At 39.9% G+C, this 14568-nt stretch overlaps 1 protein-coding gene across 4 annotated transcripts in view; it reads right to left on the reverse strand.

Moving 5' to 3' along the window:
* Window positions 1-14568, reverse strand: part of RPS6KC1 (ribosomal protein S6 kinase C1) — an 88856-nt gene that overhangs the window by 28847 nt on the left and 45441 nt on the right. For all 4 annotated transcript variants that reach the window (XM_040551448.1, XM_040551450.1, XM_040551452.1 and 1 more), the window contains one exon: window positions 10616-10708. In XM_040551448.1, the coding sequence (XP_040407382.1) occupies window positions 10616-10708 (93 nt within the window). The remainder of the gene's footprint in view (window positions 1-10615; window positions 10709-14568) is intronic.

Consider the following 14568-nt stretch of genomic DNA (forward strand, 5'->3'; position numbering starts at 1 on the left):
ACCTCTGCTGAAAGCACTTTAAGCACAGCACAGTGACGACAGGAGCACTAAGCTATGTCTTGCCTCTTAGCAAGCTCTGTTTGTTTATGTGCTGAAAACAAAACAAACAAAAATTATATAAGTATATATATTTGGGAAACTACATCTTCAGGGAGCTGGAACTCTCTGCATCTCTGTCTTCAAATCATTGTGCTTAAGATTGTTTGTAAACTCCAAGAACACAGATGTACTTGAAAAGCACCAGCTGCAAGCCAGCCACAAAAACAAGTTCAAGCACAAGACCAATCCTCCTGGAGAAATAAGAACAAGATAGGCACCCACTGTTTATTTACAATAGACATCGTAAGCTCCGAGTACAAATAGTCAGATTCAGTTACAACAAAATATTTAGGCTGCAAAATTAAACACCTAAAGGATTGAAAATGCAGCACTGGGGTTACTACACTTGGAGGTCCATAGACAAGACGCAGCAACTCCGCTTAAGAGGTACAAGTCGGCTCACAGCCAAAAAGACATCTTGCAGGGGAGTGATGCGTCAGGGCAACACGGTGCTGGGTTCGTCAGCTGCAGGACAGCACAGCACTCACTCTCCCTTACCTCCACTACGTGGGGCAATGAGGGAGCTGTGCCCACCGTCTCTTGAAGGCTGATGCCAACCAAGTTCACCTGCTGACCTTCTCTACACCAAGGGGAACCACCAGAAGAGCTGGCACATGCTGTGCCCACGGCAAGGTGAAGTAAAGATGTGCATAAGGCCAAGGAGGGGAGGTTGTGGGCAGCACCGTGCAGGCTTTCCCAAAGCAGTGGCTGCAGCAGGGAAAGCGCTGCTCTTTGGGATGGCCACATTCAAAATGCTGTCCTTGTTCTCTCCCTGTTGGACTCCTGAGCACCTCAAGCAAGAGGAAGCGAGTTGGAGTTTTTTCTCACCGTTGCTTTTGCCAAATTTCACCAAAAGAAATAAAGCAAGAGCTATTTCTCCATCTCAAAGACTTCCTCTTCTACTAGGGTTGCACCCAGTATTAAAAGCCATCCTCTACCTTCTAGTGAAAAAATATCATCAGAAGTTGCAATTGCTGATGGTTTTTGAGAAAGGAATGACAAGAAGTTTCCATGTCAATGGCATAAGCCGCTAGGCCACTGAGTTTCTCCAAACAATTCTTCAGGTCTTGTACTTGGGTCTTCCAGAAACAGTAGAAACCAGCTGAATAAACGATAACCACAAAACTGTTTTTTGTTATCCTTGCTTAATCAAAAAGGCATGACAATAAAAAGATATACAAACAATAAAGAAAACCAAAAGAGAAAAATAAAAGCCACTTCGCAAGAGGTGCCAAAAGACAGATAAAAACGGTTCAAAACAATTACGTGTTTACAGTCACTTTTTTCTTGTCCCAAGTTTGTTTGTAACTAGACACTGTTCACATTGAGGCAATAAATACAAGAACATATGTGATTTTTTTTTTTAAATGTGCCCTTTGACTGTCAATATCTCCCAAACAGGTGTTGGCTAAATGATTATAAATTGGCCTCTGGATACACCTCTTCAACTGAGCCGTACCAGGACTGGCGATAATATAATTAGACCTAAAAACATCAGGCTGGTGAATGCTTTCCATCTGTTTGGCAATAATGTTTAGTTAACAATAGTCTTTAAAAGAAGCACCTTCAACTTCAGTTCTTAAAGTTATTTATAGGGCCATTCTTAACACACCAGCACTCTTGCTAACAAGAGCTTTAGCCACTTGGAAATTATTAGCCATACGGCTCTACGGGAAAAGGAATGACAGCATTTAACATCTGTATCTCTCCAGATTTACAAGCATCAACCTCGTTTAAAGTCATTTCTTAATGAACAGTTCTGTGGTCTGTATTAATATTATAGTTGCATGCACAAAGATCATAAGGAGCCAAACATTTTTTTAATACCAACAGTAGGCCAATCAGTAATGAAGCTGTCAGCATAAAGGACAGAATAATAGCTTCTTTAACCCTCAAACAGGATTTGTTCATTTGTAGAGTAGAAGACACCAATTTAAAAACTGCTCATGGGTTTGCTCACCTTTATAAAGGCAAAAATCTAATTTGGTACTAATTTGATACAATTGTCTTTCCAATAAAAGGCTCCTAAAGCCATCTTTTATTTCATGATAAACAACTGCTATAACTAAAACTGTCATGCAATAATTACCTTTGATAGCATACCTTATTGCACAAATACAATTAATGTATTCCTCCCTTTCATTTTTCACACTTGCTTATCAGCACTGTATTAGCATATGGTGTAACAGAACAGATTACCGAGCCCAAGCCCTATACGATGACATATAGAACGACTACCACTAACGGGAATAAAGCAGATAACAGGTCCCTTTAGGACTGCCTTCATCTGTTGTTGTATTACTGCATCAAAATGAAAGTAGCAGCTACCGTTTTATAACAGCTGTAATAACAAATAATATTTGGGTGCCTTTGAGGTTAACTACCTAGGTGGACTAACCAGTCCTACCAACCAGCTTCCCCATCGAGCATCTTAACTTTTCCCCAGTGACGAAAAGCCACAGCTCCAGTTCATTCAATGGAAAATTATTTCTTTGCTGATTCAATACCTACTTTTCCACGAGACTGTTTCCTTCACAGGGGATTTCAAGCAGGCCAGGAAAAACCACAAAAGGAACTTTTCGCTGCTATTTGACCCTGGCAGACTGTGGACTTTGCAAGGGCCCACTAAAACCAAAATCTATTTGTAAGAGAGGCAGCCAGCATGCATATTACAAAAAGGTGGTCTAACAAGACTCACGCATATAATTAAAGGAATACACAACTGAATAAATCCCCGATCAGAACACTGACATTTCAGGAAGGGGTAAGACCAGGAAAGAAACTAAGAGACTTTCACAAATACATTTGCTTGACTTTTTGTCACACAAACAGAGCAAAGAAAGGTGAGCAGCTCTTGGACACGTTACCCAGGTTGTGCAGAAGTGCACAACAGTAACTCTGCTAGTGACCCAAATGCCAATTCATTCTCCTCACCTCATATTTTCCAGCCAGGTTCTGAACAGCCAGGCTACCTGAACAAGTCATTTCACCTTCACACCTCTCTCTCACTGCAAAAGGGAGTACTTGCAAGTTTTTCAATTCTTTTCCTAAGGTTCCTTTTTAAAATGCAAAGTGACAAACCTCTACCAGAACGACATACCAGGACAAAACAGAATGCCACATAACGTTCCCCGCTGCGTAAGTCTATCCCTCCCCAGAGCAAATCAGACAGAGATGCTTGTATTAGAGCAGGCTGCTCCTGGCTTGCAATAAGCTGATGGAGGCTGTTTTGCTGGTGACAACTACTGTGTAACTTGTAATATTTAATACCTCAAAACAATAAGCTGTCAACTGCAACATTCAGCATCCTCTCTCAGAGGGGAGGTAGAAAAATGCACAGCAGGGCATTCCTGGGCACTGAGCAACTAGGCAGTGACACAAAAGGAGACGAAACAAAATCCTATTTGTAGTACTAATGTACAAACACGGTAACAGTCTACGTATCACACTGGCTTTTGCAGCACCACTGTTGCTTATTCATTTTTCCCTATTGTTGTGTGTTGATGACAAGATCAAAGTCGCTAAAAATACTGACAGGCAGTCAACGCTTGTCACAAATATATAGTGCAAATAAGTGTCTTCACCACTTATCCCTATTTCGTACAAGCAGTCAAGCTCTCAGGCACAACCTAAAATACAGGTGAACACAACAATGTTGCATGGCAGCATCTCAGTCAACTGGCAGATCGCAACATCCCTATGCGACGCCAAATGCAATTTTCTACTTGGGGTTTGGGGTTTTTTGTTTTTTGTTTGTTTGCTTGTTTTGTTTTGTTTTTATTGGGGGGTGTTTTTTTTTTTAAAGTCAAGGGTTAATTCTGATGCTGACAGCAGCTACTTAAAAAAATTAGCTTCTTAGATTTGATTTACAGTGTATCCAACAGCTTAGTGGAAAATAAATTAAATTCAATTCAATACAGTAGGTACAATTAATTGGAGAAAAATAAAATAAAACCTGCCTGGTAAATAATGACAGACTAGCTTTAAGAAAACAGTTCATTTTAGGATCCTTTAAATGCACAGAAATTAGCAAATGTTTCAGTATGCTAATTTTTTTAATTAAAAGATATTTCTGCAGTAAAAGCTCTTTCATATGCACTACTGATTCTTCATCAAACGTTAAGTTTCCAACTTAACACCAGTATAGCCGGTGGCAGCCTGAAGGTTTACCATCTGCTGCCACCCAAAGTCACGGTGGCCACCTTCAGAACATATGCATCAAAGCCCTGAGATAAGAGACTGAAGGAATACTGCAGAAGTCAGCATAAGGGGAATCACAAACCCAGAGGCAGGCAACAGGCAAGTCACCACGAAAAAAGAGCGTGGTGAACCATCAGTCACCCTACCGAGCACCCAACCAAGGTCGCAGGGGACACTACCGCAAGAACTAAGGACGGCTCTAAATGTGCCGCTCTCCTGCAGGTGGCTTTCATATAAATGCAGTGCTCTAACACACTGCAGTCATTTGCTTTCCCAGTCCCCCTTTCTTTTCTGTTTTATCCCCTTCCGCCCCAGCCAGTATCTAATATTGATGTTTTTACAGACTCCACACTTCCAGGACACGGCACAGAACATGGCTGTGCTGCTCTATTTATTTGAGCAACATTTAACACTGATCAAAATAAACACCTCAAAACATGATCGCTTACAATAACGTGGCTTTAGGTTCACTAACACAGGTTGAAAAATAGCTCATGCCTGATCAAATCAAATAGAACTTATTGCAGTAAGTTACTATCCCTTACTACAGTACCAGATACCTGAAGGGTTTGAAGATACACCACAGCTGAGAAATTATTTTGAAAGAATAGCTCTATTTTGTTATTGAATTGCTATTCTCTGCTGAAGACTCATCATGTAATGTCAGTGGGTCATCTATTGATTCTGGTCCTTACTTCTTAAACAAATTCAATCTCATCACAGGGTAGATTCTCTAGCAAAAGTCCTAAAACTCAAAGAGGGATCAGATGACCACCCACCATATTGTCCTTGCACCAGTTGGAAGGAAAATCCCTATTGCAAGTAATGATAGACAACCAGGAATGAGACAAGTTGGTGACCTGATCCTAGAACGAGTACTTGGGACTTCACAAAAACCTTAGCTGGGGCAGGCACACAGCTGACTGCCATGCTCAGGGTGCAGTTGTGGTGATGAGACAGAAGCAGGCGTGCAATTCCCCCTGCTCTCTTCAGCTGCGCTGGCTGTCAAGGCTACCAGGATTAAAAGATCTACTTAACACAGATTTATTCTCGTCAGTTTTCAGTTGACACCACCCGGACTCTAGCTCGTCTCCCTCTGTCGTTATAAAAAGAGATTACATTTGGCTAATATGTATGAAAAATGTGATTATTGCTTATCCTTGTACCTGTGCAATATGAATTATCTTCAGTTTGCAATTATTCCTCCTTTCAAATCATTATTCTAAGGAACTTACGGTTTGTATATTCTACGACTTGCAATAATAGTGTACTTAAAAGACAAATGGTGCAGCTTTAAATAATGCAAATACTCTGGAAGCAGCATACATTCAAATTCAAGTTTTTAAATACTTTCAGTTGGTTATAACAGAAAGGAAAGCTCACTATCTTATGGCAAACTAAAACCTGGTCAAGAAATGACGAACAGTGAAATATTAAGCTAGAGAACATATCTGGCACGTTACAGCAGAGAATACAGTTTACAATATGAAATGCCCCTCAGCATCAGAGTAATGCCTGGCACCTATTATGAACCAAGCAAACTTGGTAATATTTAGGAAGACAAAGTTATTTAATTTAGTTTAGAAGGCAAAGTTATTTAATTTTAGAAGAAAATATCTCTATAAATCATTTGTTTCTGGAAACCAGAAGATACATATAGTTCAGACCGCAATTATTCATTTATTTGTTCATTCATTCAGTTTTAGAGTTGAGCAAGCCTGTTTACTTGGGGTTTGAGCCTCGCTGTAGCTTAGGAGTAATCCTCCAGCAATAGGAAAAGGGCGGTGAGAAATCAAGAAATCATTTTTGATGACGATTCTGTAGTTGATTTGGTTTTGTAGGATTTAGCAAGTTACTTAGGAAATTAAAGGGTTAACACAACCTAAAACAAGCCCCTGAAAATGTCTTTATTTGTATTAATAGTTACTATTATTACTAGTTTCAAATTTTTAACCATTTTTGTCACTGCTATTTTCCATTATGTGGTGTTTGGATGAAGAAAACTTGCTAGTCAGTTGAATTCATTATAACATTTTTCAGCCAGTTTCTCTTTTTCTAAGCATAGTAATGAAACAAGAATGAATATCTGTACTTGATCATGCTGCTTATTACAGCTTCTTTCCCCCCCCACCTCTTATGTACACACAGCATCTCATTCAAATCCCTAAGACTAAGACGATCTAAAGAAGCTTGGCAACATGCACTTGAGAGCCAGGTGAGAGAAACCATCTGCTATGGTCAACTCCATTTCACAACTGCAACATTCTTTAAACCCACCACAAAATAAAATGCTGAATATTTATGTTTTTAAACACTAAAAGGACACAGCTACCGCAATCTAAAATATTAATGCACAGCACACACTGCCATAAAAAGAGTCCATTTCTCCTACTCTCTGATTAAACTCTATTACAACTAACCACAAACTGTTTGATTCAACCATGGTCTGCAGATCATGCATGTGAACTCCACAGATTTTTTTATACTTTTGGTTTTTGCATGTTCACTGGTCAAGTAGACACGCAGTAACCACACTTTCTAAATCATTAATAACACTGATTTGGTTGTTCTGCATATTTCTAAGGTCAGTTCATCCCAGTGTATTAACATCAGTTATGACTTCTCAGGATAGCATGACAGCCACAAGAAAAAAGAAAAAAAAACTATACTGAAGACTAACAGAAATGCTTCCAGTTCTTCAGAAAAAAAAAAGTTATTTACTTATAGAATCCCCCTCAGAAACTTCCAAAATAATGTTAGCCAAGGCCCCGATGAGAGTATTTTATCTTTACCAGGTTTCAGCTTGTATAATGAAGCTTAACAAACAGTGTATTGAACAACAAGCTCAAATGTGCAGACATCTGTGGAAGACTGATCACAGTCACATCGGTGCCAACACAGACAATGTGGCTTGATGGGGGTCCAGGGGAGGAGACAGAAAAGACATAAAAGACAGTCATTGGTTACAGAGGCATAGTTATTACTTAATGTACTCAGCTTTCAAGATGAATCTTTAAATTGAATGAATCTAAATAACAGAAGGTTCTAAAGAATAAGAAATTGGGCTTGAAACAGCATTGTTAAGGTATCCAGCAGCACCATAACAAAGTAGTTTCTTCGGGGGCCAGTTGTAGCTTCAAAGGAAAGATTTGCCTAGGGCAGAAACTCAGCACAGAATCTGCAACCTGGCGTTTTAATTAGACAAATTTTGAAAGCAAAAATCTTTGGTATTCCAAAAAAAAAGGAAGCTTTCTACTTTAAGGCACATGAACTGATAAAATAATTGATCTTTCTTGGTTGCTGGTAACAATAGCTAAAATATTTAGATATCAGCCTGTTTTCAGTGTGATACCTCTGCTAATATTAACAACAGCTGTGCTTGCCAATCAGCAACGGAGCTTAAAGCCCACAACTTCGCAGGACAAAAGCCATATTCGGAACTAATTAAGCCTCTAACTTTAAGAAACCTATCCACAGGTAGACCCTTCCCATAATAAACACATAAAATACCTGCAAACACCATCTAGTCAACCGTTGACACCATGAAGTGAGCGAACACAGCAGCATTTAAGAAACCTGGTTTCTTCAAGCACCAGTGTACGGCCTCTTGGTTCTATTAAAGCAGTTGGATTTGTACCACAGCCTTTGTACAAGAGCAGAAGCAAAGGGTGAGAGGCAAAGCACTGATATGGGAGCTCTACTATGAATTTTCACAACACTTTTCAGAGTTTAATAATGCTAAGATCTCTAATTCTCTCAGCTTCAGCAGGAAAAGGGTCAACCCAGGAAAAAAAATATTCAGGTGACAAGGAAGGTAGAAAGACAGATTGAGAGATAAAGATGGGCCATCAGCAATAAACCAGACTAAAATTAAATGTCTAATAATTTTGCCTAGTCTAAAAGAGTTTGGAAAATCCAACCTTTCAGGTAGCAACAAGCATTTTATCTGTGAACAGGAAGCCAATTCAAAACACTTCAAGTGGCTTCAAAAGAAGAACAAAGACTGACATTACTCTGAGGCAAGGCACTGAACCTTTCAGCATTTGATGGAACGAAGGTTAACAGCTGGTTTTCTCGAGTCAGCACTGCCACAGGCAGACACCAGCCTGGGCCTCAAGTGGCAGTGGGAGAACGACTGCGAACCAGACACCACCACTCACAATTCCCTGTGTTTAGGCCAGTCTTGCACAGGACTATGCAAGACAGCAGTAAAATGTTAGTGGCTCCTCACTATCCACACACTCACTTTCTGCTGAAACCAACAAAGACGCCTCAGGGTTAGGACAGGAGAAGACTATTTTCAGGCAAAACTCTGCTTGATGCTGAGTCAGTTATACACTTGGGCCCAAAAGCAGGAAGCATGGCATCTTCAACTCTGGCTCTGAAAATCAGAATCCATTTTCAAGAATAAACACTCTAGGCCACACACTTGGGCCCAGCAGGGATACCTGCATCAGAAACTTAACCACCAGTTTGGATTTCTCCATGACGTGAGCTTTACAGAGTATATACAAGCAGAGATGGAGGCAAAAAAAGCGACGGTGAGGAATAAAGTGAGATGGTGTCTTAAACCAAAGGCAGGGACATCATCTCTGTCACATGGATACGTGCGCACCTGTGCTTCATGTTCACAGACACCGAACATTTGTACTTACAGCACCTTTTCATTTGCGTCACTGCTTGATGAATACTTAGAAACAAGTAAGATAAAAGACAAGACTAAGTGTGTAATAAGGATAATCTGGAAGCAGGTATGCAGAGTACAAAGACACCTGAAGGAATACTGCTGCTTTTTCCACACGGCAATTACACATTAACTCGGACCCCTATAATACTGTTTACACACAAGCATACCAGCTGTATACACAGGCCTGTTCTCTCAGACCACTCCTTGCACACATCTCCAACACGAAGATCTTGTATTTCTGTCATCGCCAGAACCCCAATTCTTCCCAACACTGCCTCAAAGATCTGGGTACATCCAGCTCACACTTGAGACAATTAATAGAACTGTGCTGAGAGGGATGTAGGAGATCTGATAATGCCAGGGACTCCAAAACCTTGACTCTAATCAAGCGTCTTCTCCAGTTGCTGCTCCTTGTATCTATATCAGAATGAAGGTACTGAAAAGGTCTTTCTCAGTTTATTTCCAACACTTTCTGCAGCCTCGCCTTGTCAGACTAATTCACAAAGTCCATGCCTACCGTGGCCAATTAGTTGGTGGCTACTAATCAAACAGATCGGAGTTCTTTTCAAACCTGTCTCTTTGACACATTTATAGAGCAAAACAGGCTAAAGTCTGTACTCAGAGGAAAGAAGATACAATGAATATGAAGTCAAGGCTGAAAGAAATCCTTGTGCTACGAAAACAACCATAATGCCTACTGCATATAGCTCTCTGAAGAGAAGTTATCAACTTATCCACATAATTACAACAAAACAGGCAAAGAAAAACAAAAAACAGTCCCAATAGCTAGGTTCAGTCTAATGAGGAGAAATACAGACCTTAAGAGATCATCTAATTTTTCCGATGCAAGTTACAAAATGCATAAATTGACCAAGCATCAGTACACCATGCACAAACCAGAGACTACATGAGGAACTATCAAAAGGCACAAGGGAATTGGCACAGGAAGAAGAAACTGAGCCTTTACAGTCTACGTTAGCCACTGCCACACTGCTGAATAATGCATCACCTCAGAAGAATTTGGTAAGGTGATAACTAATCAGCATTATCAAAACAATGCAGCAATTCTTCTGGTCTCTTAATTAGGCTTGCAAAAAATCTGTATGGTTCTTTACTGTTTACAGAGGGCTATTACCCTGGGATCTTGGGAGATTATTTGCATGAGTCAAAAAGAATCATGGCTTCATTGCTGAATCTGTGTCTTGGCTAGGGATTTCAATTCCACATTCTCAGAGAAGGAGAACAAACAGTTGTCATCGTTCCAGCCCCATTTCAAGTGATAGTTCGAAAGTGAGAATTCTTACCTTTCCGTATTTCAAATATCCACCAGTTTATTCAACTGAAAACACATCAACTCATCCTTACCCCAGCACTGTAACCATGACTTCATCCTATCGAATGCCACCAAACATGTACCTTATCCTTTAGCTCAAATATATTTTGCATGACCTTACATGAATTGCTTAGATAAAAGCCTTTTTTCTTCTACTTTTGTTATTTTAAAGTGCAGATGCATTTGAGTCATTTTCCCCTTTTGTTTCATATCCTTAAGATCCACAGCTTCAAAGACAAAATGTCAGCATGCAGTCGATTTATGACTGAACTCTTGAAGAGACACTGAAGAATTACCTTGTCAATCACCCCAAGGACTCTGAAGGCCTTCAGTTCCTCGGCAGGGCTCCTTAGGTTCCAAGAGGGCCTTGAACTTAGTGATCCTGGAGGCTAATGGAAGATATCAAAGATTATACATCAATCAGGGTGGTACTTGAAGGAAGACTGCCTGCTGAAGCAAATGCCAGGCCGAAGGAAACTAAATTTATCATAAATCAGAGAGAATGAAGATGAAAGGAGAAGTTTTCTGTTTGTCCTTACTGGGGAGAAAAACAACTTGCAAGTAAATAAAACTGAGATAACATTGAAAACAAAATTTTTAAAAAGAAAAAATAATGAGTTTTTATACTTTCTATGCTTAATGGAACCTGGCAATCGATTGCTGAATTCTTACCCCATCCCAATAATCAATCAAAGCCTCATAGGTATTCTGGATACAAAATAATTCAGAGATCACTGAAGAGGAGAAAGCAAATTAGAGGCTTTTTAAGTTTGAAGAACATAAAATACGGAATTATAAACAGGATTCTCTTGTTCTCTGGTGAGCTTTATAAAATCCTCTTAATAGCAAGGTGCACAACAGAAATGATTCCTAAAACTGCCTTAGAAAAAGGTAGCTAGCTACATACTATTAGTCTAGAAATTAACACGATAGCAAGAGAATTGGCAGGTGCTAACTGTTGAAGTAGTTAATATGCATAAATTTTTGTCCATGCTATGTTTTCTAATTTCTCAGGGCATATTCAGTTTGCATGTCAGAGAGAACAGTGGTTCAAGTGGATGTCTTCTGGGACAACAATCAACTTTCTAAGCATCACATTTACCTCTGGCATGTTAACAAACATTTTCAGAAGTTCCTAGGTGCAAACTGAGAGAATTCATTAGATCCTCCTCCAAAAATTCATCACACAGCTTCTACCAGAACGACAGACCAGAATCCCTTCCTCACAAGTAAGATAACTTCATCTGCAACGCTGTTGATCACCAAACTCTTTTTAAACATAACCTGGCCTCCTCAACTCCCCTTCTTATGAACAAAGGTAAAGGAAGAGGAAGGTGAAACTTTTTTTTTTTTCCTAAAAATCAAAAGCTGCTTATCTCATTTTCTTTTTTTTTTTTTTTTTATCTCATTTGTCAGCAGCCTTAGACCTACAAACATACCATAAAGGGAAACTGCTGGTAAGCAACTACATTGTGGATAAAATGGGAGCTTAATCATAGGGGAAAAGAAAAAAAAAAAAAAAAAAGAAATTTCCCCCAAATGATCTGAAACTTGCAGAAAAACCGAAGATCCTAAAGCCAGGTAATTCCATTCCCTCCAATTACGTTTTCCCTCCAATATCTCCACTGCATTATCTTCAGAGTCCAGAGCACCCCCCTAAAGTTCTCCATAAAACCAGACCCCTTCAAGTTGCCAGTCAGCCATCTTCTCTCCCTCCAAATTCTTTCCCTAAATCAGCTCTTATTTTAGCATTGCCTGTGAAATTCAACGGAAAGGGTGAAAAATACGTGTTCAAAAAGTATGGAGAAAAGTGTGTTTTTCTTTTTGTTCACCTGCTGGGCTCAATGTTTAAAAGAGTTTAGTATTAATCTTAATCTATCTGACCAGGTCTTATAAATTTATTTTTTTTTTTGTCATGTAGACACTGCTGAATAAGAGTACCAACATCAGTTAAGAGAAAACAGCCCAGTTTCTACAAATCACTAAAGCTTTTAGTATGAAGAGGAAAATAATTCTACGTGAAGTGTTTTCTCCAGACTTAATTTAGGTCCCACATACCAGTGAGCTACTAGACAATGGGGTGGGAGGATGCTCTTTTGTTGGATTGTATTTTAAGTATGCAATTTTTCTGCATTAGCGAAATACTTGCTTTGAAACAAAGAATTGTGCTAACTCAGAGTTTATTCATGACAAGATTTCAAAAGCATTCTAAGGAACATGTTTAATGAAAGAGAATATTCTCAAATCCTCTAGACTACTATAAAAGATTTTCCCTTCTATCTGCATGCTCTTACTTTTTTAACAGTCCTCACTAATCATGCTTCTAAAGTTTTCTCTTAAGCATAACATTTTAACCATGAATTAATTAAGTTCACACATCTTTACAGAAGTTAATCCTTGTCTAATTATGCTATAGAATCAGAAGTCCACACCCATCATGTCTGTAGACCCTGAATTAAAACACTACATATTTTGTGTCTTTGTCTAAAATATCACCGATGATGGTCAGTAAATACTGCATCCACGTGCTTTTCTTCCTATATGCACTCTAGAGTTGCTTCTCACCTTGAAATGATTAACAATCACATCCACGTCTCCACAGTTCCCAGTAGCTTCTCCATGAAGTAGACAGTGATAAGAAAAATAACTAAAGGACAGCTTATTTGTCAAAACCAGAGGAATAAAGAAAACATACAGGAAGGAGGCTAACAAAAGTCAACGACTTAGTTTGCCTTTAGAAATAAGGCACTTATGTTCTAAAGAAAGAGTCAGACTACCACCTATACCTGCAGAAGGACAGGAAGCCCACCTTCAGCAACCTGCCCAAATTCTCAGCATACTGCTCAGGTATTCCAGGATCCTCTCTCCTGCTGCAAAGCCCTGTGTGTTTTGAAACTATTTCCAGACTACACTCTGAGCTGCACAGTAGAAGCCAACTGGAGTTACCTGACTCGGGATCAATGCCGCCAATTCCTACAGTCCTTTTCCCACCATCACCTTTTGGTAAGCCTGCACTAATTTTAAATGGAAAAGGATGATGCTGCTTTTGATGCTGGCCATTGCAAAGGCACAGCAATTTGTGGCCATCACTTGCCTTCAAAAGGCTCTGTTTTTGGAAGCTACGCAATGAAGCATGGCAATAACTCTTGCCTCAACTTTGGCTTCACTGCAGGAAGATACAAGAGCAGGGGGAGAAAGGAGTGCACCACCAGCCAGGCAAACAAGAAGAGCCTCTCACATCAACCTCTGAGAAGGCAAGAGCACTATCCCTAGCCTGGTGCCAGAAACACCATTTGATGGAATTTGATTCTACCACTGATTCCTCCACCTTTGACAGCAGTCAGCACAGAATTTCAGGATAAAAAAAGAGCACTTTCATGAACACCAGTATAAAGCCCAGCTCTGAGCTGCGCATCAGAATGAGATCTCCTCTCGCCACGCAGAGGTCACTGTCTGATGACTTCAGTAACTATCCCCTGTGGCATGGCCAGAGCCCTGACTTCAGCAAGGAGATTCTTTGTTTTGAAGCAGATACTGCTGGCCTGAGGTGCGAGGCTCCATGTGATGAGTGTGTAAGAGCTTCCAGCTCTCCTGGGCTGGCAAAACGTCCTGACTCTACCAGGTGAAAAACAGGTTGCATTTCTGCATGCATCTGAACAGAGACTGGATTATGGTGTGCTTCAGAAGGTCCCTAGTGACCACGGATCTGGGACTGTATCTTCCATGAAGCTGAGACACAGCTGGGGGTCATACACATCTGGAATCAGCAGCTGATAGGAACGCAGCATGATCCTCGAGACTGAATTCCTGTTTTACGTTAAACTTGCATCTCGCAGAACTACAGCAGTGTATTTTCTTTACACTTTATGCAATTTTCATGCACATTTAAAGAGAATTTTAGGAAGTACAATATCTTATGAAAACTGTGAAGGATGAAGACTGCTTTTCCTGTTTAGGCATCAGGCTTGCATGTTACTCTCTTAGCTAAACCGCTTTGAAAAATGAAAATATTTGACATTTTAAAAAACAACAACTTTGGTAACGGTGCAAAAAGAGACAATTCCAAATACAAAAAGTTGGGCATAAGTAGAACTAGAAATAGTTTCAAAGAGTGAGGAAGATACGCATTATAAAAACACCAATAAAGTTAAAACAGACCCATAGGCTATGCATAGCCATGCTGGGCCTTGCAGCTGACAGCTACACTAGGCTGAAGCTTTCTGATGGTCAGCCAACCCAATGTGACCCA

The sequence above is a fragment of the Cygnus olor genome, chromosome 3 (genome assembly GCF_009769625.2).
Source record: "Cygnus olor isolate bCygOlo1 chromosome 3, bCygOlo1.pri.v2, whole genome shotgun sequence".
NCBI lineage: Eukaryota > Metazoa > Chordata > Aves > Anseriformes > Anatidae > Cygnus > Cygnus olor.